This window comes from Tenebrio molitor, chromosome 8 (genome assembly GCF_963966145.1).
Source record: "Tenebrio molitor chromosome 8, icTenMoli1.1, whole genome shotgun sequence".
NCBI lineage: Eukaryota > Metazoa > Arthropoda > Insecta > Coleoptera > Tenebrionidae > Tenebrio > Tenebrio molitor.
The window spans coordinates 16834380-16859741 of record NC_091053.1 but is presented as its reverse complement, the minus strand read 5'-3'; the positions used below and the strand labels follow the sequence as shown (position 1 = coordinate 16859741).

Sequence of the window (25362 nt, the reverse complement as noted above, 5' to 3'; positions counted from 1 at the left end):
ATTCCGCTACGACATGACCGATAATTTGCAACGCCTGGTCTGTTTTGTTTTCTTTTTGATCACTTGGTATATTGGAACAGACATTTTGCAAGGGATTTCCGAGAATAGGTATATTTACAAAACGATCGCCAACGGAAGTTGATAATGATTTGCAATTCAAGGATCACCGTGTAGGTCAGTGCCAGGAGCAAAAATGCAAGTGGTGCACCATTAAATTAAAGAAAAACTCGCTTGTGTGGTTCTTACGAGTATATGAAAAGTCTTTCTTTGGCAGCTGCAAAATGTTTTATCACTTCATTATTAAAATTTGGGATGTTATGTAAGTTTTTTTCGATGGGAAGCACAGCTACAATTCATTTCATTTTAGAATGCACTAGATGTCGCTTCGAATGGAGAACGTTGCACACTGGCGAACGCGGCAAATTTGAAAAAATAATTCCAAGCAAAATTAACAAAAAAAAAGTCATTAAAGGAACTTACGGTAGTGGTATTCTAATAACAAAATTGTAATTTAATGATGCGTTTGATACAAAAACTCGATAAGTTTGACACTAATAACCAAAAAATCGATCAAATATCAAAATTTGACTAGTTATGAAAAATCGAACATTGCCTTGGTGTAAACTTTTCTCACATTTTGACCAACCAACGACGGGAAAATAGTCCCTATGCTATTCTATACTGCATACTTAAATCAATTTTCAATCAATGTTGGGGTTGGCATTATTGACTTGCCCCCCAAGATTAACTGGTGCACATTATTTGGACTTTTTAAGAAATAGTCTAGAAGATCTTTATGCAATAATTGTGAGGGAATTGTTAGACGAAAATTTTCCAGATAAATGGATTGGAGGAAACGGACCAATACCATGACCACCGGATTTAAATCCTTGTGATTTATTTTTTTCGTATGAGACCACATGAAACAATTGGTGTACGCGGAACCTGTAAATAATGAAGAACTTCGTCTTCGTATAGAAGATGTGCCCCCAAAAAAAAAAAATAACAGAGGGCGTGAATGCGTTGATAACGGGGGACAAGATTTTGAACAAAACGATTATTAGGGTGTCCAGAAAGTTCTGAGCGTTTTTTAGAAAAATAGATCTATTACTTAAAAAATTAAACAAACATTAAACTAAATATTCCCCGTTATTGTCAATGACTTCCAACCATCTTTGTCCCAAAAGCTCAATTCCACGACGATAGAAGATGGACTCTTTCGTCCCGAACGATTCTTATCTTTAAGACCTTCTTCCCCATTCACAAATTTCGCAAACCATCGCCGACAAGTAGACTCTTTTACCGTCCCCGCACCTTCAATTCTGCATATATTTCTTGTGGCTGCTGCCGCTGAATGTCCACATTTAAACTCATAACATTAAATGACGATTTCGTTCTTTTTTTCCACGTAAACAATCAATTACCAGAATGTAACCAATTGAAAATTATTTTTTGTAATATCTAGTTGTTAAAGGTGGTTTTCCGGACTGTTTGTCACCATGTAAACAACCTCATAACGGCCGGAGTCCGCTAAGGGTGTCCGTTATGAGCGGGAGCGGCCGTTATGAATGACTAAATAACTATAGCAACGTAGATCTAAACTTTATTTTTCAACTTTTTTACAATTGGTACAATTAATGTTTAATGTTATGGGACACATCTTGAATTAATCGAAATCCGTATGGCACTAGCAGATGTACGCGAGATCGAAGATGATGCTTCAGACTTTTAACACCAACACAATCGCGATTTTGCAGGCAGTAACGATGACCTCACTTGCTCTCCGAACATCGGGAATATCTTGATTTTTTATTGATTTCAGTCGTTTATTTTCAACGGAACGTTAAGTGTTGAACAAATCTGACAAACAGCAGCAAATGTAGACAAGATCGAAGATGATGCTTCACAATTTTAACACTTACACAAGTGCGATTTTGCAGGCAATAACGATACCTCACTTCCAGACATCGGGCATATCTTGATTGCGATTTTTTATTGATTTCATTCATTTATTTTCAACGGAAAGTTAAGCGTTGAACAAATCTGACAAACAACATTGAAACAATTTTTTTTCACAAACAACGGTTGACATGACGACGTCCTCCGCACACTTATTAATCATTCGGTTTTTTCGATGGCGTTGAAAAAAGTGTATTTCAAAATAGTATATTAAAAGACAAGTTTCATAAGACCAGTCTTGAAGCACGAATTCAAGATTAAAAAACGAGTGGCTTAGCCACGAGTTATTTTAAAGAATGAGTGCTTCAAGGTCTTATGAAACGAGTTTTTTATACTATTTTTTGTAATTTGCCCTTTTTAAGCCGTTTTTAAACAAAAATGTTTACTTTCCTCGATTTAGGGATTTTTGTGGCGGTTGGTAATGTCTCAATTTTAAAAGTGAAAATTTGATCAAGTCTTCAAAGTCACCTTTTGTTTTATCCAAATTCTGTCACAAAACACGAATATGGAAAATAATCTTTCATGTACGCCCGCTGAAATACGTGAAATTGCCAAAAATACGGTCGCGAATTTGTTGCTTGATAAATCCTGATAAATAATTCTTTGCACGTTTTGTAATTTAGACTGACACGCATGACAGATCAAGCTTTGCCAACCTAAAAATTTTCGTAAAATGTTCCGTGAAATAATGGCTATAAGGACATCCCAGATGATGACGTCGCGTTCGTTAATATGTCTATTAGAGAATCAAAATGGAGGCAAATTACAAAAAGATAATTGTGAACGAATCGTAGAAATATTACAAAAACTATTGTACAATACACGTCCCTTAGTATTATTCGACTCGCTCTGCGAGCTCGTCTCACAAAATCTCTGGCTCGGCAGTAAAGGCTATCCTAACGGACTTCTACTGTAATAGTATTTTACAGTAGAAGTCCGTTAGGATAGCCTTTACTGCCGAGCCAGAAATTTTGTGAGACGAGCTCGCAGAGCGAGTCGAATAATACTGGCGAGGCTGTAAAGGCCCTAACGGACGTGTATTGTACAATAGTTTTTGTAATATCTCTACGATTCGTTCACAATTATCTTTTTGAAATACATTTTTTTCAACGCCATCGAAAAAACCGAATGATTAATAAGTGTGCGGAGGACGTCGTCATGTCGACCGTTGTTTGTGAAAAAAAATTGTTTCAATGTTGTTTGTCAGATTTGTTCAACGCTTAACTTTCCGTTGAAAATAATTGAATGAAATCAATAAAAAACCACAATCAAGATATTCCCGATGTCCTGAAGTGAGGTCACCGTTATTGCCTGCAAAATCGCGCTTGTGTTAGTGAAGCATCATCTTCGATCTTGTCTCCATTTGCTGCTGTTTGTCAGATTTGTTCAACATTTAACTTTCCGTTGAAAATAAACGACTGAAATCAATAAAAAATCGCGATCAAGATATTCCCGATGTCCGGATGGCCGCAGAGCAAGTGAGGTCATCGTTATTCCCTGCAAAATCGCGCTTGTGTCGGTGTTAAAATTCTGAAGCATCATCTTCGATCTCGTCTACATCTGCTAGTGACTTACGGATTTCGATTAATTCAAGGTGTGTCCCATAACATTAAACATTAATTATTGTACCAATTGTAAAAAAGTTGAAAAATAAAGTTTAGATCTACGTTGCTATAGTTATTTGGTCATTCATAACGGCCGCTCCCGCTCATAACGGACACCCTTAACGGACTCCGGCCGTTATGAGGTTGTTTACATGGTGACAAACAGTCCAGATATCCACCTTTAACAACTAGATATTACAAAAAATACTATAACTGAGAAACGTCAAATTGTTTATGGACAAGTGTACTTCATATTTCAAAAAACTAACAAAAATTACCAATTGATTTTACATTGATTTTATATCGTGAAACAGAATGCCACAAAAACGCTCAGAACTTTCTGGACACCTAATATTATAAGTACATAATTGTCTTATTTATCTTTGTTGTAAGTAACAAATCTTTCAAAATGTAAAGATTGTTTTTATTATTCCTGGGATTCCTACTGAAATTTAAGTATCTGATACCGTGGGGATAAAATGCACCCAAATAATGTAACAAAAGTAAGTAACATGGGAGATATTTTAAAGAGCTAGAACAGCCAGAAATTAATATTCAAGCTTCTCATGCATGGCTTAAAAAATCAAATATTCATCCTGACACTGAGGGTTTTATATTTGCAATACAAGATCGTGTTATAAATACAAGAAATTATAAAAAACACATATGCGGTTTACAATCGATCATTGATAAATGTAGGATTTGCGGAACTGAAGGGGAAACCATTGAACATATCATTTCTTCTTGCACCGTTTTGGCTCAAAGCGAATATAAAAAACGTCATGATATATTCGCAAAAATTATACACATGAATTTAGCAGTTAAATTCAATTTATTAAAGGATACACAACCACATTACATTTATAAACCAGAAAGTTGTTTAGAAAATGACAATTACAAATTATATTTTGATCGCACAGTTTTAACTGACATTCACATTCAGCATAACAGACCAGACATTATTATTTTAAATAAACAACAAAAGCAAGCATATCTTTTAGATATAGCTGTTCCAAATTCACACAATATAACACAGACATATAATACAAAAATTAATAAATATTTAGAACTCTCCGTTGCTATGAGAAATCTTTGGTGTTTAGAAAAAATTTCGATTTTACCATTTATAATTTCAGCAACAGGAATAGTACCCCAATCTCTTTTTAAAAATTTAAAAATTTTGGACTTAGAGAACACATTGGTGGTTGAAATTCAAAAAGGTATATTATTATACTCATGTCACATCGTGAGGAAATTCCTTAACATTGACGCAGAACATAAAACACAAAAAAGTCAAAATGCGGAGGCGAGACGCCGGTAATTATGTTGATAAGCACTGCACTATTACTTGATAGTATTATCCGTAATAGTGTATGTACTCCGGCAAAATTGCCGTGCCGCCGGGTGGAGGTGGGATACTAAAAAAAAAGCTGAAAACTGTTATTATCAATTTTGTGATCACTGATTAATTTATGTGTGATTTTGTTTGATGAAAGTGAACGTCGTTTTTGTGTCCCGGCGCCTCTGAACAGCTTTTTGTCCCTTTTTATTCTACGAATGTGAACGTAATATTTTCACTTGATGAGTACGGTTTTATTGATTAAAATTCTTGTGACCACCAAATTGTTTTCAGTGGCTCCAATGTAGCCATCATTTCTAATTTTTAGATTTAACATTTCATTATTAGAATTTCTTTTTGGTATTGCTTTTTATGTTAAAGCTCCTCTTTATTGTTATTGGCTGTATCTTCCCCTAATCGGCGAAATGTGGGAGGAGCCTGACACAGATCCGCCCAGGGTGCAGTATCTTATTACGCCACTGAACCAGTGGACCTGCTCCTTATCGCTTATTGTCACTTGGTCAATAATTTTTATTTGGTTTCGATACACAAAAGTAAACGCTTCTTAAAAATGTCTATTTATTGCGAACGGAAAATGCGAGATTGCACCGGAAATTGAAACCCCTTTTACAAGAATTGACAACTAGCGCTTGTCAACACTTACCTGACCAGTTTATAATTCTTGTTCTCGGTTTTAAAGCAAACAGAGTTTGCGTCATCTTTCAGTTGAATCTTGATTTTTCAAGTATCAACGACTTTACTGTTTTTCTTTCGAAAATTACTACGGTAGAGTTAAGCCGGCCTGAGATATGTCATTTGGTGGGGGAAATCTGCGCGGACAAATCACTTAAATTACTCAAAAAACAGCTAAATGGAAACTTTTACTCGTTCACCGGTCACTGAAAAAATCAACTGATTTTTAATCTATTGAACACCCCTATTTTACGAAAGATGGACCCGTCCGACTGTTTTCCGTCTTCGCGTACCCCCACCAAATGACATATCTCAGGCCGGCTTAACTCTAGCACGAGCGATGCTCTAAATCAGTGGCTCTCAAACAGTTAGAATTTCATCGTGAATTCGATAGTGTTGTACAGGCTCAAAAAGTTGAGAACCACTTCTCTAAATTGTGATGTGAGGTAGCAGCAATAAGCAAAAATCAAGTGTTCTATGGTGATGATAATAGCTTTACTCACTTTAACCAAAGATCTGGAGTCCATTATTAAAATATGTATATTGTATATTTATTTCGCCTATTTCTCGTGGCGTAATTCTTTACTGAAAACTTGTCTGTATTGATGTCTCACGTGACTGTTTTAATAGTTCTTCATGTGCTACGCATGCGAGACAGTGTGCCAGGTTCTAGTCTAGTCAACAAATGTCAGATTGATAATCGATGAATACGAAACGAGAAAATAATACAAACCTTGACCCTTTTATAATAAATAATAAAAAAATAACAACATCCAATCGGAAGCTTGTATTTGGTATGGTTGTCATGACAATAAAAATTGAAAAAATGTTGGTGCACACCATTGGCGTGCGATTTTCTCATAGAATGTCTTTTCAGCATGTATTTTTATTGTTCTTCGGAAATAAGACACTCGTCTGCGACTCGTGCTTATTTCTATGACAGCAAAAGCACCGAATTTCCGAAACAATCCATGCACCAAACGGATTATTTTGCAAAGTATTGTGCAATATTGATATTCCACAATATGATCAACGAAAACAAAAAAAAAAGAGAAGGGGCGGTTATGGAAAAAAAAAACTTCTGAAAACGTGTGGCGTAGTTTCAATCATACTAACAGCGAGGGTGAACATAAGAGAGGTTTTGCCAAAATTCCAAAAAAACATGAATGGAAACCCAGGCATTGTTTTCTTCGTTCTAATTTCGAAACAATATTATCATAAATGTTTTATATTCTCGAGTGAAAACCATTTTTTCAAATAAAATTCACGTAAATATCAAAATTGATAAGTGACAGTTAAAGTTACGCCGCACGTTCGCAGAAATTTTGTTTTCCATGGCCGCCTCTTATCTGTTTTTTTTGTTGACCAAATCTTATGATCAAGACATATTACTAATAATTTTTAATACATTATTATAACTTTTAACGAGCAAAAATATGTGTCTTTATTGACATATTTTTACATTTTGTCGTCTAGTACAAAGTATTCATTTTATGATATTTACGTGTACTCATTAGCATAATGTAATCTGTTTGCAGTTTTATTAAACAGAATTAGGCAGAGTAAATTCGTAATTTAGTTATCTGAGGACACACTTTCATCACTACCAAAAAGACAAAATAACAAATAATTTGTGGTAAATCAAAGAGAAGACAAAATAATTTGTCCAAAGCCCCAAAATCATTTTTATCATTATTATCTTGCCGAAACGTTCATTTTGACTCACCTTCGCCCCCTCAACGGGTGAATCTTTCTGTACTTCCACAAGAAAAACCACGGAATCGAGACGTTTTTCTTGTAGCGAAACCTGTCCTGCAGAAAATGCTTGATTTTCTTGCACTCCATTTTAGCCCCATTCACACCCTTCGCATTCCTAAAAAAGACATTTCAACACAACGTCAATCAAAACAATAGAGTTTCCCACATAATCAAATCAAAATAACGTGACATTCTAATCCGAATCTCGCCGTATCATTTATCACCAACATGTGACCGCTGGTGATGACTCCGGATGGTAAATATAAATACCTTTCCGCAAGAACGCTCGAATAAAACATTTCAACCACAAAGTGGTCGTGAGTCACCTAATTGCAAAAATAATTAAATCCAAAACCGCGGACCAGTCGCGTCCAAAAAAATTTTTTGCCACTTTAGATGCCAAGAGGAAGTTGCGATAGCTGTCCGGTGTAGTTGCGTTACTATCAAAACGGAAAGTGTTATGTCGTAATGGAAATAAAAATAGCGGTATGCAAATGAAGAGTGAAAGATAGGAGGAAGCGTTAAAATGAATTGAAAGAAAAATATTCACCTTCGCTTGAAACTCCTTTTGAACTCCCGCATTTCAGAATCTTGCACGGTGCAATTGGAGTTCTTCAGCACCGGTCTTGTGCGTCTCCTGAGGGCGTTGGACCTCTTCAACAGGCAACCGTCGCACGATGCCTCCAAAGACATCTGATGGATCTCCAGGCCGCGAATAAACAAGTTATCTTCTTCGCACATGGTGCGGTCAAGAGATGACAAGTGTAGATCGGAAGGTGACGCAACTTTCGGGAAATACTCTCCTATGCATCAGTGTGAACTAATTTACTATTTGAGAACTGTTAAAAACGTACATTTACCCGCGGTCGACCGGTCTAGCACAAAAGTGCGGAACAATGGACTGAGGAGGGGATTTCCGCTATCAACATTACAAGTTCTTCACGAGTCAGTGGAGTAACTGTTCATGTCAGGAGTGACAAGAGTCGTGCGTGTCTTCTGCCACGAGAAAAATACTAATTGCAACTGTTTAAAGCTAGTTTGAGGAAACAAAAAGGATTGTATTGTTTTACTTACCAAGGGTCGAGTGAAATTGCGACACTTGTGTATCATACTTTATTTGTAAAAAAAGTACACAATATCTTCTAGACTTCTATAGTAGTGTGTATTATGGTACAATTTATAAAAGCAACAAAAAATAAGTTTACAGTGCAGATATCGACAGAATGCCATCGAAAGGCACTTCACTCTAGCGACTAATTTCTTTTGGAAGATCAAGTGTCAAAAACAGCGTCAGTTAAATAATACTGGAATGTAGACACACAAATAAAATGGACGGACAAAAATAAGTTAGAATTTAAGTAAAAAAAAATGCAATTGCACAAACCTAGTTTATGCCACATGAACACAGAGTATTAAAAACAAATCTTATACATTAACGTGAACATCTTATTTTACAAGAGGACTCGTCGACGGTCCGACGTCCTTCACCTAGATGTCGCCGAAAAACGCTGAAACTGCCTTACACGACTAATATGGTTGTACTATTAGGCCCGTTCGATACGCTCAAAACAATCCACTAAATAAACCATTCCTTCTTTTTCTGCACGTGGTGACCCGTCGTGCCGTGCACCACCGCCGTGTCCGGGTCGAGAGCGGTGTCGGCGCCGGCGTCCTCCTGCGTCAGATACTCCCCCTTGTGGCGGTGCAAGTACCGACCGACGATTATCGCCAGCACCACCAGAGCCAAGAAGATGATGGCCAGCACACCTGCGACGAAACAGTGAAAATGTCGGATGGTTTAACATCACACGAGACGCGGAACCCCACTTCGGGAGATTAAAAAGCAAAAGCGGTCGGAAAGATGCAAGTGTTTTTTGAGCAACCCCAGGATGTGAAAATGCATTTGTTACGTGCACACCACCTGCTGTATTGTAACCGGCCTGTTCATTTCATTAAAAATACATTATGAAAATGTTTCCGAGAAAGAGCCAATTTCCACCACAAAACGGGCGCTTCACGCTTAAATAATAAACAATCTGCAATAACAAACAACAATAACAACACTAAACACAAAAACAACGAACAATAAGGAAAAGTTTCACGAATATCACTTCAAAGCAGTAAAAAACGAAGAGTTTTCTGACTTCAAATTCAAAATGTCACTTTAACATGAAAAATTCTTGGTGACAAAAACTTTAGATGAACAATATCCCCAAAAAGCGCCCGTACACTAGCGCTCTGCGGGGATCACTCAAACTACACTTTTGAATAGGCCGGTTACAAAAAATGATAATTTATGCAGGTCGTGGTGCGCATGTACGAATTTTTTGACAGTCGTTATCTTGTCGCAGGTCAACAAGTCGTCTCAATCACAAAAATTAATAAACAAAGATAGCGAAATTAGTAATAAATAATTAAAGTGTATTTTGGGTCACAAATGACATTTGTCGAGTCTCGTAGGAATCTAGTGTGTTGTGACTTTTGACACAAAATAAGAAATCGCAGGAAAAAATCTTCGGAGTGAGTTTAGACAGGTTAATAAAATATCATCGTCAACAGCTCATCGATTATTCTTTAATCCTTTTCCTTCTAACTATTTGTTCTAAAATATTCGACTTGGTGATTTTCGCGGTACCAACTTAATTAATGTCGTTTGGTAGCGATGGAAACAAATGCCGTGTTTGACAAGTTGCGTCACGAACGTTAAAAAATCAAGCTGTGATGCATTTGCGTCGAGGAAATGAGTGCGTCAGTTGTGCAAAAATGCGAGAAAGAAAACGAGAAGTGGTAAAGAACAATCTTTTAAATGTCAACACAAAATAAGAAAAATAACAGGTGCAAGTTGGCGCGTCTCTTTACTTACTCCCCAAGATGGCGGAATCTGTCTGATTGTAGGCTTTCCTCAACTTCTCCTCGTCCAAGATGGGCGGCGGCCTCGTCTCCACCGTGTCGGGAGGATGCGTGATCGGCTCGACGCCGCAGTAGTCCTCCGTCAAGGCCGCTGAAAAATCCGCTGTAACCTCAAAACCTCACCTTTCCACCATACTCACTTCCCAAGGACTGCACGTTGATCGGTCCCGACTGCTGGAACAGCAACTTCAACGGGTAAATATCGTCGAACTCGACCCGCGAGATGCACCCTATGAAACCTTCGTGCATCGACTCGTTTTTCCCGATGTACATGTACTGTATGTTGTTGAATTGTGCATCCGCTGACGCTTTGATGTTGAAATGATACTCTTTCGGCTCGTAATTGTCCACCTGGAGAACCAGGGTGGAGCCGGAATTCTTGCGCGACAGTCTCATATCGTGGTACTGTCCCAGACTGAAGAGCTTTTCGGGATAGATCACCTCCTGTCTTTCGAAGCCGAAATCGAAAACGACGCGCAGATGTCCCGAGTTGGACACCATGATCGTCAGGTATTCCTTCGAGATGTTCGACGAGAAGCCCAACAGGAAGCCTTTGGGGTTGGTGGTGGTGAAGCCGACGCGGATGTGCTCGGCTATGGTGGACCGCCACGAGCCCATGAAGTCGTACTTGACCATCGAGGTGGGGCGCATGTTGACGCCGATCTCGTCCGCGCAGATCGGCCCTTTGAAGGCGGTCCAGCGGCAGTCGCACCAGTAGCCGTCGTACCGCTCGAAACAGGTGCCGTTGTTGAGGCAAGGGTTGCTCTGGCATTTGCCGACGCAACCCTCCGAGAGTCCGTACGCGCCGCGGCGGGCGTAGCTGCGCAAGTCGACGTGTTGGCCGTTGATGAGGAGGGCGCGGATGCAGCCGGTGAAGCCGTCCCGGAAGTCAGTCGACGCTCCGATCACCAGCTCGGAGGTGAGGTGGATCGCCCGGACCGGGCCCGGGGGCTCGCGCACTTCGGCCTTGAGGGCGCCGTCGACTACGATCATGGCTTCTTTGCGGTTTCGCTCGACCGAGACCGAGTGCCAACGGTCGTCCGACAGCTTGTACGACGTCTCGCGGATCACGGCCATCGGCCCCAGGCCCGCCTGGTACTGAAACTGCAACTGGTTCCCGTTCACTATGCTGAGCTTGATGAAATCCGACGGTCCCTTCGAGTGGAACAGGACCGCGTTCTCCGTGGCCGTCCTGAACTCGAAGTAGATGTCGCCGCTGTGGCCCATATCGAAAGTGGGGAGGTTGATCGTCGCGTCTGTCACCCTGAACGTGATGACATTGTTGAAGAGATCGTCGCCTTCGCACACCAACGGCCCCAAAGTGTACCGACCTTCTTTGTGGTCAAGAGCGGTGCCGGTGTCGCCGAAGCGCAACTGCTTCACCGGGAGGTTCTCCTTTTCGACGATGTCGCCTCCGTCGGACAACCACTTGTCGCTGTTGTACTCGTTGAAGCTGTCGCAGTTGCACCACTTGGTCTCGTCCACGCAAGTCTTGGTCACTCCGCATTCGCACTTCCTAGACCCGGGCAGAGATCCGCCCCAGTAGTCCATCCTCTGGTTGTGCCTCGACACCCACCACGAGAACGGCCTGAAGTTGCTCTCCGTCGTCGGAGAGTTGAACAACCGCGCCCCTCTGCAAGCGTACTGCAGGTGTTGCCTGCAAGTGCTCGACCGATTGATCAACGCCGTGATCTGGTCGTCGTCGCCTTCGTAGTGGATGTCCTGGTGGAAGCTTCCGGGTTCTTGGAAGCCGTCGACAGACGTCGTCTCCTGGTTGCTGTGGTGCAAGACGGTCGTCACCCTCCCGTCGCTCAAGAACTCGCAGGTGACGGGGAACGGCGCCAGAGGACCGCTCCCGTCCACGTCTATCTTGATCTCGGCCTTGTGGTTGACGGCTTGGACGTTCTTGTACGCTTGGCACGACAGCGGGTTGATCGAAGTGTGACAAACGGCGCCTCCGTATCCGGTGTTCTTGCAGTCGCAGATGAACTCTTGGGAGTTCTGCTTGCAGACGCCGCCGTGCTGGCAAGGGTTGGGATTGCAGCGGTCGGTCATCCTGCACGCGTCCACCACCACCTGGTCGGGACAGCAGTAGTCGCCTTCGGTCCAGTCGCTGGGGAGTTTATAGTTGCCGTCGATGCCGATGGTGCGCATGCACCCCACGAATCCGGGCATGTGCTGGCCGGAGTAGCCGATGGAGGCGGTCACGCCGCCCGCGATGAAGTAAGTCCCGCCGGTCTGGATCTTCAACAGGCGGACGGTCTTCATCGGTCGATAATCAACATTGAAGATCATCAAGTTGGTGTTGATGGTCAACACGACGGTGTGCCATCTGCCGTCGTTGAACTTTTCCTTGTAGTTGTCCAGGACCACTTTGGACACGCCGGAAGTGATCAGCTCCACTTTGATCTTTCCCTCTTCCAGAAATATCTGAAAGACGAGAAACGGTCGAAACACGAAACGCCTGAGTCGACGCGACTTACGGCAACGTGGCCTTGAGTTGAGAACGCGTGGAAGAACATCAGAGCTGTTTTCTCGTACGTTCTGAAGGCGAACGACGCGTTCATCGAAGTCATACCCTCGTAGCCCTTCAGTCTGGCGTAGGAATCTTTCGTGAGGAAAGTAACCGGAACGACGGGAGGTTCCTGGAAGAGTTTCCTTTAAAAATTGTCGATTTTTGGTACGGAAGAACTTACGGGACAGTTGTACAGAGTGTTGACTTTCTCGAATCGCAAAGCTTCGTTGTACTGGTAGGCTTCTTTCACCTCGCGGATCAAGTTGGTGGCGTTCAAATAGAGATTTTCGATGCATCCGGTGAAATTCTGGACGACTTCTAGACCTTCTTGGATGTTAGGGACGCCGCCGACGTAAAACTGAAATAAATACATTATCTCGCAATTATTACATCAACTGTTACTTAACAATACGGTAAATAAGAATACTGGAGGTAAAAAGAACTATGGAATGGAGAGAACTAATGAAACGGGTGATTTTTTAAAAAATGTTAAATAAAAAAAAAAGTGAAAAAAGTCAAAATATAGGCTCTGCCATTTCTATTGAAACACCACCTGTTGGATTTTTCCTAAAATTTAGCAATGTGTAACAGGTTCGTTTGGTTGTAAAACGGCTCTTAGTGAGAAATTTGAAATTTTGACATTTTCTAGTTCCTAAAATGTCAAAGCAAATCGCTGTCAAAATAAGTGTGATAAATTGATAAATCAATGATCTAACTACACATTTAGCAATTATTTATCTCGTCGACGCATCGTGCATTCTTAATATAATTTAATATAAATGTTAATAGAAATCTAAAAATTTTACGCCTGCGAAACCTACCACTACAAATGTGAGTGAGTGGTTTTTAGCATGGTTATCTGTCGTTGTTAGTGTTCCTGCTGGAAGGTAAAACCCAAGGGAAACTCAAAGAATTTTAATCAATGAACAAGGAAATTACAAAATCAAAGGATTGGCGCCAGTTTTGGAATCTTGAAGGATTTCGCCTCTCAGGTGTGATTGGATAATTCTGTAGACAGTAATATCAGATATCTGGAAAAAGAAATTGGGGGTATGTGGGTAATGTGGGGTAAGATTGTAAGGATAAAAAAAAAATCAGGAGTTTGAGGAACTCAAAACTCATAATTGAATGAATTGGGGAAAATTTTAAGTAAAAAAATAATTATTTTCGTTTATTTCAATGTACTTATATGTATGAAGTATTTTAATAAACTACACTTGCTGAAATGCTTTTTTTTATTGAATTTTTCTTATGGTGAAACCACAGAGGATGAACGAAACTTACACATAACCTCACTTTTCTGCTGTTAAAGTTAAATGAGTAATAATAATTAATTATTTTACGGAACTGAAGGGGAAACCATTGAACATATCATTTCTTCTTGCACCGTTTTGGCTCAAAGCGAATATAAAAAACGTCATGATATATTCGCAAAAATTATACACATGAATTTAGCAGTTAAGTTCAATTTATTAAAGGATACACAACCACATTACATTTATAAACCAGAAAGTTGTTTAGAAAATGACAATTACAAATTATATTTTGATCGGACAGTTTTAACTGACATTCACATTCAGCATAACAGACCAGACATTATTATTTTAAATAAACAACAAAAGCAAGCATATCTTTTAGATATAGCTGTTCCAAATTCACACAATATAACACAAACATATAATACAAAAATTAATAAATATTTAGAACTATCCGTTGCTATGAGAAATCTTTGGTGTTTAGAAAAAATTTCGATTTTACCATTTATAATTTCAGCAACAGGAATAGTACCCCAATCTCTTTTTAAAAATTTAAAAATTTTGGACTTAGAGAACACATTGGTGGTTGAAATTCAAAAAGGTATATTATTATACTCATGTCACATCGTGAGGAAATTCCTTAACATTGACACAGAACATAAAACACAAAAAAGTCAAAATGCGGAGGCGAGACGCCGGTAATTATATTGATAAGCACTGCACTATTACTTGATAGTATTATCCGTAATAGTGTATGTACTCCGGCAAAATTGCCGTGCCGCCGGGTGGAGGTGGGATACGATAATTAATAACGAATAAAACTGCACTCGCTGAAAGTTTAGCTGAAGAGATGAAAATCAAAGTTACAATTAATTCCAATTTAGAACAATAATTTAAGATGTCCCCTCAAGGCGCATGTGCCAAGTGGCGTGTGATAAAAAGTGCGGGATTTAATTTTGATGTTATACCTAAATGTTAACAAATGTAAATACGTTCTAAGCTGACGCTTTTTAGAATGATAGAAAGACGCTTTTTTTTAACTTACGGAAAAGATTTCTGAAATTTCAACACAAATTTTTCTGACTGACCACATTGGGTGACTTAAATGCAGTTTATCATATAATTTAATAAGAGCTCTCTTCATGTCAGCACCCATAAGGACTCGTTTTTTTCTATTTTGCTCTATTTTCGTGAAAAAACAATAAATTCTTGATAATTATTGGTTTATAATTGAATGAAAGATGCGTTGAGTCAAATATGACATGACATTCAACAAAAATCAAGATTGGCAATAATAGTCAAAAAATTACTAAACATATTTGCAGCGTTGCCAAACTGACAATCAACAGGTGGTGTTTCAATAGAAATGGCAAAGCCTTTTTTTTTTTTATACAATTAAAGTAAATCAGCTGTCAAAATGTTGTCAAGTTGGTATGAGGAATTTAAACTAGCAAATAGTGCATTTTACAATGTGGGTTTGGCAGCGTCCGCGTCGAGCCGTTGAAGGTCATCGGCGGTGTCATTTGCGTTTGCGTGGAAAAATGGCCGTGATTCGGTACTGACTTGAAAGGTGACAAACCTGAATTGAGTAAGAAAATCACGTTCGACATTTCAATTACTTACGTTACACAGACATAACCTCAATTTTGACATGGGGAAACTGTTATACAGTTCGTCGGTAAGTACAGGTTTTAGGGCAACAGTTTGGTTTTTCTATAAAGTTTTGACACTGACAGCTGATTTAAAAAAAAAATAGACTACAGAAGCGAAATTAAGATCAAATATGAGATTATTACAACTAATAAATTCTGATAAAGTAGTCATGAAGAATAAAGAAAAATTATAAATAAACTTGGGGAGATTAAGCAAAAAACAAAAGAGGAAAAACCAAACTGATACCGGGTGACTTTTAATGATTGAAATGATTTTTGTTCGGTTGGCAACATATTTACGATTTTATGTTGGTGCCGTGAGGTTGGCTCACTTGACCGTGAAATTCAAATATGACAGTTAAAAAGTGTCACACAAGTTGTCAGCGCTATTGATACATAATTGTTTTACCTATTTATTATGAATTTTACTTTAATTACTTTAACCTCGTGTTTTTACTAGTAGTAATAAGTAATAAGTACGTAATAAAATTAAAATATCGACATACGTTTTTTCTTGTCATTATAATTCACCTCAGTAATAAAATAAGTACTTAATTAAAACATACACCAATTGTCTTGACCTTCGTGTTAAAGAAACATATTATTCTACGCACGAAAATGCATTTCTTTTTATTTTATGCAATCGACAAATACATTTGTACAACTAGTTATGAAAGTCATACTTTTTTTCCACGAATTTTCAGATTGATTAACGAGGGCGTAGCCCGAGTTAATCAAGCAAATAAGTGAAAAAAGGAGATTTTCATAACGTGTTGTACACACTATTTTTTTGCATATCGATATAAGTTGAGAAATTTGGTCTAAAAAGATTTATGAAAAATTACAAAAAAAAAAAAAAAATATATAGCCTTAAGCCACGCGCCTACGGTGTGGCTCAATTTTGCAAACTCGTGTGAAATCTTTAATTTTCAACACTTGTTATACAATATACTATTTCATTACGATTTTGCGTGTAAAAAAGTACCACTTTCATTACGATATGCAAAAAATCAACTTACCGCTCTGTTCAAGTTGAGCCTGTTAAACTCCCCTTTGATCTTGTCCTGCACCACGACCCTGTCCACCGAAAACAGAATGTCCCTCCTGTTCCTCGATATGACCACGTCGTGCCAGATGTTGTCGTCGAGCAGACTCCCGACGCACAAGCTGGTCACTATCCCCGACCCCAGATCGATCTTGAGCAGCAGCCTGTTGTCTCTCAGCTCCAGAGCTATGTAATCCCCTTGGGTGCCCCTGCTGTAGAGGACGACACCGCTCGCCACCGCCGTCTTGAACCTGAACCTGATGCTCTCGCGCGACGCCGAAACTGGATCCCGCATCAGGTCCAACTTCAGCAGGGAAGTTCCGTTGAAGTACATGTCGTCGGCCTCTGAAAGTCTTTGTCTTTGACGACTCCCGACCAGTTTGTGCCATCTCACCGTATTCGCAGCCGTACAGTTCCACCCTCATCGAGATCCTGTCGCGCCATCTGGTGGGATTTATCCGTATCCATTGCGCGATAATCGGCACCTCGAATTCGTTCTTGTGAATAGAGTCTCCGTCGGAGTTACCTCTGAACATCTACAATTCGACAATTGTGACGTGTGCGCAAGAAAAACCTTCACCTTTTCCCGGTCGGTGTAGTACACTCGGCTCCACTTCGAATGTCAAAATGTTGAGGTGACGTTAGAACCGGAGCCTAGTGTACGCGTTTTAGAGTGGAAAAAGCGACAGTTCTTATCCGAAAGTCAAGCAAATGAACCGATTAGAGAAAAGTGAAAATTTGATATTAATAAAGCAGCAAAGAAGCACCTCGGTCTCTCCTTGTGTGTCAGTGAAACTCCTCCACGCCTCCCCATCGTCCGAAAACTGGACGATGTACTCTGTGACGAACTCGATGGAGCCCCTCCTACCCTGAGTGCTTATCGAACGGATCTCGTAAGAGCCACCTAAATCCATTGTTAGAAAGTGAAAATAGGTGCTCTCTTCGGGACTCCAAACGGACGATCCTATGGTAAAGCGTGTCTTGTTATCAAACCGTCGGATTAGTGAGAAAGTTAGTAGATTAACAGCTGGTACGCATGCATCAGTTAGAGACTAAAGCGACAAACAGGGTGCAAGAAGTACACGTGATACCCACAATCCAAGTAAGACGGATTTTGTGTCGGTTCTCACCATTGAGTTACCGCCTGGTTCTTTGTAGTCGGCGTAATCTAGACCGTTAGTGCCGTAGCTGATGGTGTACTCCATAACAAACTCGTTGCTATGGGGTCTACCCCGCGTCCAGATTCTGGTCACGTTCATCACCTGGCCCAGATCAATGATCAACTGTTGATCAAAGTCGTTCTCTTCGGCACTCCAAGCGTTTCCACCTTCATAATTAGCGGTTTTTAAATTGGTTGGAATCGATACTTACGTAGTAGGGCACACTTTTTTTAAAAACTTTCTGCGGAACCTATCGTGAGGGATGGACGCGACATCTTGTCGCAAAAACGTGTAACAGGACGAGTCAAAAGGTCCAGAAAAATTAATAAATAAACCAACAATGTTGTCAAAAGGTTTAATTTTTTCTCTTACTGAAAAATAATCATTTTAATCTTTTGTGTTCTTATTTTCAAAGATGAATAAAGAGACCGTGATCATATATTGCCAGACAACACTTAAACCTTTTTAAGAAATATAGAGATAAAAGGATGCATATTGCATATCAAGAATGCAGTGTAATTGTGCCGCTCTACAGCTTTAATGTGGTCGAACTATGTAAAATTAATATTAACATTTATGTTACATATTCATTGTATTCTATTCGCTTAAGCGGAAATGAACTAACAAACATGTATGCTACGGAAAATATGTAAATATCAAATGTGCATTACAAAACCAAAGGTTTCTTTCAGCGCTCCGTGTGATAAATTGAATCTTTTGAGGGCTGCTTTACGAGTGTTTGTTGAATAACGTTCTCTCTAATAATTTCCCCCAAAAAAAAACTCTAATTTAGAGATGTTTATGGCTTAATTCCACGTTAGAGCTCAATCAGAAATGGAGGGAAGACGTAGGGCTTCCAATATCTACGTCATTCGTATGTAAGGATTATTATAAATGTTTGTTACATCGTAGTTGGCAGTGAAATTTGCCACCCACAATACATAGTGTAACGGTACTATAAACAAATATATGTATAAATATATAAAGGTAAGTTGAGGTAATTATTTGGTTGCGTAACAGTAATAGTTTTTAAGACAACATAATTTAAAATAAAAAAATCCTCACAAATAATTAAATTCAAACCTCGCAACAAATTTCGTCTATTCAATTGATTAAAATTTTATTAAAAAGTAACAAAAAAAAATACAACAGCACCAAGGACAACACTGACACACTCGTGATTGTTGAATCCTCTATTTTATAATATGACAATAAATGTATCGGGCGTTCAAACGATATCCTGGGTTGGAAACCGTCAACTGTTTTGCTTTTTTAAAGCGTAAATTGACAGTTGCAATTAGAGTATGTTGACAGCTAACCTAAAATTTATAAAGAAAACACCTTTGTTTTTTTCTTTCTTTGCAATGTTTTACCGCCCAGTCGAAAACACCCACTTCTAATCGATTTAAAATTCTCAAAAAATTTTAGAATGATTGTGTATCACTGTAGAATATTCTGTAAAAATTTCAATTTTTTTAGTAAAACAGGTAAATATTTCATTTTTAATTCAATAATGAAAACATCACCGGTTTTTGAAATAAATGGAATTTGATATTAAACCGCAAAATTTAGCTATGATTTATTGTTAAATTGGGCGCTCAGTTGCACAAAAGAGGTTGACATGGATTGTTTATGGTACCCTTTAGGAATTACATACTACAACGTGATCAAGAATGACTGAATCTGTTGGTAACAATGAAAATTTGATTTATTTTGGTACCACTGTAATCAAAACGCATTTCTGGTTGTCAGGTTTGATATAGTTGACAGGCGGATTTGACGTTTACCATCAAAGGGTCATTTTTGTAATAGCATAAACAATTAAACATACCCGACATAACCTAATTTTTTTTTTATGTGTTGTCAAGTTAAAACATCCGGTCAGTGCCAATTACGAAACAGAAAAACATCAAGATTTTTCAATTGTTTCATTGCCAACAGACTCACATTATTGATCACGCTGTAGAAAAATTTTGGCTGTTTACCAACAATGAGGTATTTATTTATGACATTCTAATTGTAAATCTTGGTATGTAATTTTTCGCTGTTAATGTTAAAATTGGAATAATTCAAAAACTAGTAATTTTCTTTTGATGATAGTTTCATAAATGTGTTCTTTGAATTATGTAATTGTGAATTATGAGCATGTACGAAAAAAACATTTCTTTTGCTCAAAATCGATTTTATTTATTTTATGGCTCTGAATGAAGTGACATGGGAAAATTGATTGCACACATTTGAAGCTTTATATCAAGGGAATGTAACCCTAACGTTTCGTAATTTTTACTAATTTTTTAATAGGGTTTATCGTGCGGGCGATAAAACTTGAATCACCCTGTATAAAGTATTTATCGAGGGTGCTGTGGAATTGTGCCGCTCTACAGTTTTAATAGAGTCGCACTACGCCGAGCCGTCAAATGTCAAATTGTAACATTTTAGCGTTATTTGTTGCGCTTTAGTTGTTTTGTTGGTGATTTTCTTCAGTTTTTCTACATTGTAATTACATAATTTTCATCTCACAACAGTCTTTATCAAGACAACATTTTTCATTGCATAAATGTGAATATCAAAATATGAGTTACGAAGTCGGGACGGCAAGAAATTTGTTATTCAGAACCTAAGAGTAAACAGGGAGCAATATTTTCGGCAAACCGCCATGCAGAACGGAGGATAAACAAAACGTAACGCTTAAACGCTTACGAGGAATGTTTCACAAAATTTCCCGATGAGAACATAACCGAAGCAAATTTTATTGCACACATTGAAAGAGTTGTGGATGGATTTGTGGCAAATGGAAGTGTTGAAAAGGGTAAAAGTGTGGAAAGACTGATGAAATTGTTGAAGATTTACGCTACGAAATGCAAAAAAAATCCCTCAGAAAGTTACACAAGGTTATTATAAATGATTGTAGTCGAAGCAGGCCATGCCCATGTTATGAAATGTTTGCCGCTTTCATGTGAACTGTCAATTTTTGTCGCTGTCACTAATTTTTTTAGGTGAAAAGTGCGGTGATAAGAGTTTTATTTACTTTCTTTTTTAATTAACGAATGAATCCAAAAATATTGAGTTGTTTTGCAACCAATTCTAAAAATATTGCGTTGTTTTGCACCCAATTTAATTTAACTCCTCTGTGTGAACGGTGTGTACTCACTTATTTTATTCACATCATTTTCATGTTTTTTATATGGAGCGGCAGCCATAAATTTTACATTCAGTTTTTACGCCTACTTGGCCTACAATCATTTATAATAACCCTGTATCACTTCAAGCTGGAGTACCAATCAGGAAGTTGCTAGCAAAAGCATCTGCACAGTAGTGCATTGAATTTAAGCAATTTAATAAGCATTTAAAAAACAAAATTTTGTTCGCAGACTATTAGACCTTACTTTTTTTCGGACGAGGCGTTATTTCATTAGAGAGACATGTAAATTCAGTGAGAGGTCACAAAATGCATTTGTAGAAACGCCACTGCATTGTACAGGGTCATTATAAATGAATGTATGTAGTCCCAAGTAGGCGTAAAAACTGAATGTTAAATTTATGGTTGCCGCTCCATATGAAAATGATCGAAATTATGTGAATAAGTAAATACACACAGGAGCTAAATTGGTTGAAAAACAACTCAATATTTTTAGATTCAATCGTTAATTTAAAATAAATAAATAAAAACAGTCATCACCGCACTTTTCACCTAAAAAATTACAGAGACAGTGACAAAAATTGACAATTCACGTGAAAAATGTCACACTACAATTATGTTTGTGCGAAGCGGCAAAAATTTCATAACATGGGCATGGCTTGCTTCGGCTACAATCATTTACAATGACCTGTATGAAGGTTGGTGTATGGATTGCAATTTCACGTAGGCGTTTAATTGGTTTCATTTAATTTTCTCATTGAACTATAAACGCCGCTAGGTGCAGAGAACAAATTTTATAAATATTTATCAATCAGCTGCACGATGGAGAATTGCAAAATGGATACTTTCAACAAGATGTGCTACAGTTCATCCAACACTAAACAATTTGCTTTATCTGTAACAATTTTATGGAAACAGAATTACAAGTGATAGATTAAATACTGAATTTCCCCCACGTTCTACGGATTTAGCACCGTCAGATTTTTCTGTATTTGGGTACCTATTTAAAAAACGAGGATTTTAAAAGCACAATTTGGAGGAACTCGTTGCAACCAACTGTTGCTGCAGAATATTTTTTAATATGTAATTTAAAAAAATCGCAAATGATTTATTTTCTTTTACGAACACTTTATTGTTTCAATTTCATAATTTAAAAATGAACTGACAACTATGTCACTTGAAATGTCATTGCAGGTAAGGACGTTCAACGTCAATGTTTCATCTTTTTTTGAAAATGATAACTTGAAAATCAGGATTTAAGGAATGAAAATTAAACAAATTTGCGGGGCTTAATCATTTTGAAAAACAAAAAACCAAACGATTCAATTTGTGTTACGTTCTGGTAATTTTCGTAATACCAACTTAAATAATATTGGTTGGTGATGAACTGATGAACAATGGCGGCGAAAATTGAAAAAAAACGTCACTCTTCACAGTTTACACCCGGAAAAACTGCAAATTCTGATAAGCAAGACAGGTTTGTGATAACTTATCACTTCCTATCACTGATAAGTGAAATTGAGGACGATTTGCTAACAAAATTAGAGGTGATGGATGCTTCGGACAAATCAAATACGGATTACTGTAAATGTTTCAAACATTATAGTGTGCTGTGGAAATGAAATACCACCAACTACAACACGAACATAACCTCAAATCTGGTGAAGCCAAATCAAATCTGGTTTAACACTTTGTTCCCTTAAATATTCTGACCCATGTTGTTAAAAAATAGATTTACCAGATCTATACCCCACTCGGAATTATCTTCTGCTCCACTTAACTTTTTATTCGCTATTTTATTGCTTTCTCCTTGACTGAATTCATAATAATTGTTTTTTTTTACCAACACTTGGACAGTGCTACAGCTAAATTTAAAACCACACGTGGAAATTTTCAACATGTTACTTTTTTTCAAATTATTTACTCTTGTCTGAAGTAGAGTTCATTACTACCGTCTACTACAAGGAGATATAAATATTTATATTCATATTTATATCTCCACGAGTTCACCAGATCAAAAGTAAGGTTGGCAGAGCCATCTTCTTCTTCTAGTGCTTTTTTCTTTGATCTTTCGATTTTGTAAAATTCACAGTAGGAAGTCAACGGACTGTGATGACTCCAGGTGTAATTTGGAATGTGTTGTAGGAGAATCGAAGTTGTTGATGTGTTTTAATCAGAGAGGTCTCGTAGTTTTTAAATTTGTCTTAGTCTCCGATGTTGACTGCATCGACGTTGTCAATTTAGGATGAGACGTTTCTGTTGTATTATTGATTATCAAATGAACATACAGTTTGATCGATTCCCTTCTACCGAGGAAAATTACATTGGAAAACTATAGACTATTAACTACCGTAATTCTTTCTGTTCTCTACTTGAGTAGATTTAAAAGAAATCAAAAGGGGAAAGTATTTTCCTCTGGACCTTTTACTCCCTTCTATCCCTATTCTTTAGGAACATCTAACGCATTCAGTTACTATCTAGCCTAAAAACGTGATTAAAAAAATTTTGAACTACAAAAACATTAAAAAAAAAAAATTGTACTGCAAGCTAACAAAACACGATTTCTGTCATGCAATAACTGTTTCACAAACTAATCCAATTGCATGCAGAAGGAACATCAAATTCTGTGCCATACTACGACTGGTACCGACTTGCAGCCGCCGTAAAAATATCATGGAATGGTGACATGAAAAAAATGTTGCCCCAAAAAAGATTTATTTCAAACGTGTATTACTCTACATTTTTTTCTTTTCGCATTTATTAAAGAAATCGTTGCAGTAGTCGTCGTCTTGTTCCAACACAGGCACCGCGTTTTTGACAATCTCGCCAAAATCTACCTCTTCGAAAACGACTTTGTCGTTGTTTCGAGAGTTCAAAGCGACAGCCACGCAGTGGTGCTCATCTAAAAGCATCTCTTGAAACTCCCAGTCGAGTTTCTCGCCTCTAAAATAGACCTCCGTATCGTCAACAACTCCGTTTCTGTTGAGAACCTTCGAGTTAATTTTAAAACAAACATCTTGCAGATTTATCGTAACCCCGACACCCACCGCCTTCAAGTAGCTCTCTTTGAGGCACCAGTGCCTGCAAAACATCGCCAACTGGTCCCTCTCGCCACCCACACCCCTGATAGTCTCCCACTCTCTCGGCGAGAAGATCCTCGACATCAGCCGAAAGTACTCCCCCAAAGTCTTGCCTCTCGGCTGCTCTATCTTGACCACATCCACCCCCAACAACCCGTCACTCGCGCACCCCGCCAACACCGTATAGTCCCCCTGGTGGGACACGTTGAAGTTGATTTTGTTGGGACAAGCGGACCCCAACACTGGCTTTCCCTTTTCGTCCCTACCGAATCTGACCTTGTCGTACTCGGTCCCGGTGGACTCTTTCACGAACTTTCGCAACAGCAAACGACCGATCAGCGACGATTTGAAATCGTCCCTGAAAACGAATCTCGCCAAGCGCTCTTTCTCTTCGAGCTGAATGCAACACGTCGCCAGAGAGATTTCCGCGTAAGACGGCTCCCATTTGGCCAGATTGAATGCCCAACGAACGCTCGACATTTTGCACTCGTGGCTAATGGGCACCTAAACAAAAAGCTGATTTAATGGGCAACGTTTCGTACCATTCCATGGATATTATTACGAGGGAGGCTACACTTTCGGGGCTTACCGTAGAGGACTGCATTCTCGGGGCCCCGCTTGGGCATCGACGACGTCGCCTTCAGCTGCGCCCGCTCCAGCAAGGGCGTGTTGCACTCATAGTCGCTATAAAAGTCTGAAACAAAACCATACAACTAATATCTTTTTTTTCCATCTAGTCTTGATTTTATGGCAAATCCTGACTCAAATTAAACAGTTCAAAGTTTTTAATCAAGAGCTTCTAGGTTATTCATTTAGAATCTAGATCAATTAATCCAGTTGACACATTTTGTAATAAAAAAAACAAAAATACGCAAATCTCAAGTCAAATAGATACAGTTAACCTTGTTATGTACTCGAATAGATAAATAAGCTTTATCATAAATTCGTTATCTTATCAAAAGCGTGTTATCACAGTTGGGGCTGAATTACCTGCGAGAACATACTGTCCAAGGAGAGGTAAACACAAATAAACAAATTGAACGACTCCCATCACCACATCACACAATTTTCTACCAAATTAAATTGTAATCTAATAAACGATCACTTTCTTTTCTACACTGCAACATAAAGATCTGAGTAATTCAATCAAATCATGCTGATGACTCAAAAGTCAAGTCAACAAACCGACAGTTACTGAGTTACACCCATTGCAGGACTGCCAACTTTACGTATTTTTGCACTAGTTAGGCCC

At 38.5% G+C, this 25362-nt stretch overlaps 3 protein-coding genes across 5 annotated transcripts in view; 1 reads left to right on the top strand and 2 right to left on the bottom strand.

The window, feature by feature from the left end:
- Positions 1 to 8167, bottom strand: part of stac (C2 and C2B_Munc13-like domain-containing protein staccato) — a 32402-nt gene extending 24235 nt beyond the window's left edge. Inside the window, exons 1-2 of the mRNA XM_069055586.1 lie at positions 7904 to 8167; positions 7322 to 7468 (exon numbers count right to left, since the gene is read on the bottom strand). Coding sequence (XP_068911687.1) covers positions 7322 to 7468; positions 7904 to 8094 — 338 coding nt within the window. The 5' untranslated portion in view covers positions 8095 to 8167. The remainder of the gene's footprint in view (positions 1 to 7321; positions 7469 to 7903) is intronic.
- Iru (E3 ubiquitin-protein ligase Iruka) overlaps positions 1 to 25362 on the top strand; it is a 28463-nt gene that overhangs the window by 789 nt on the left and 2312 nt on the right. The window lies entirely within an intron of this gene.
- Nrx-IV (neurexin-4) lies at positions 8453 to 25310 on the bottom strand. 3 transcript variants are annotated; one of them, XM_069055582.1, is made up of 10 exons: positions 25101 to 25310; positions 24700 to 24804; positions 17862 to 18058; positions 17126 to 17267; positions 16706 to 17076; positions 12960 to 13136; positions 12747 to 12908; positions 10404 to 12693; positions 10217 to 10354; positions 8453 to 9120 (listed from the first exon to the last, which is right to left on the bottom strand). In XM_069055582.1, exons 1-10 carry the CDS (start codon positions 25159 to 25161, stop codon positions 8930 to 8932), a joined length of 3834 nt encoding a protein of 1277 aa, XP_068911683.1. In that variant the 5' UTR covers positions 25162 to 25310; the 3' UTR covers positions 8453 to 8929. The 3 variants fall into 3 exon arrangements, with proteins under 3 accessions (XP_068911683.1, XP_068911684.1, XP_068911685.1); XM_069055583.1 differs by lacking the exon at positions 17862 to 18058 and adding an exon at positions 17499 to 17695; XM_069055584.1 differs by lacking the exons at positions 24700 to 24804; positions 25101 to 25310 and adding an exon at positions 17499 to 17695 and having other exon boundaries at positions 17862 to 18002.

Coding starts and splice junctions, on each gene's coding strand:
- Nrx-IV (XM_069055582.1), bottom strand. CDS start 25,161: ATGGGAGTCGTTCAATTTGTTTATTTGTGTTTACCTCTCCTTGGACAG. Junction 17,268..17,861: donor AACCAGGCGGTAACTCAATG/GTGAGAACCGAC, acceptor GTCGAATTGTAG/ATGTTCAGAGGTAACTCCGA. Junction 17,077..17,125: donor ACTGTACGGCTGCGAATACG/GTGAGATGGCAC, acceptor AAAGACTTTCAG/AGGCCGACGACATGTACTTC.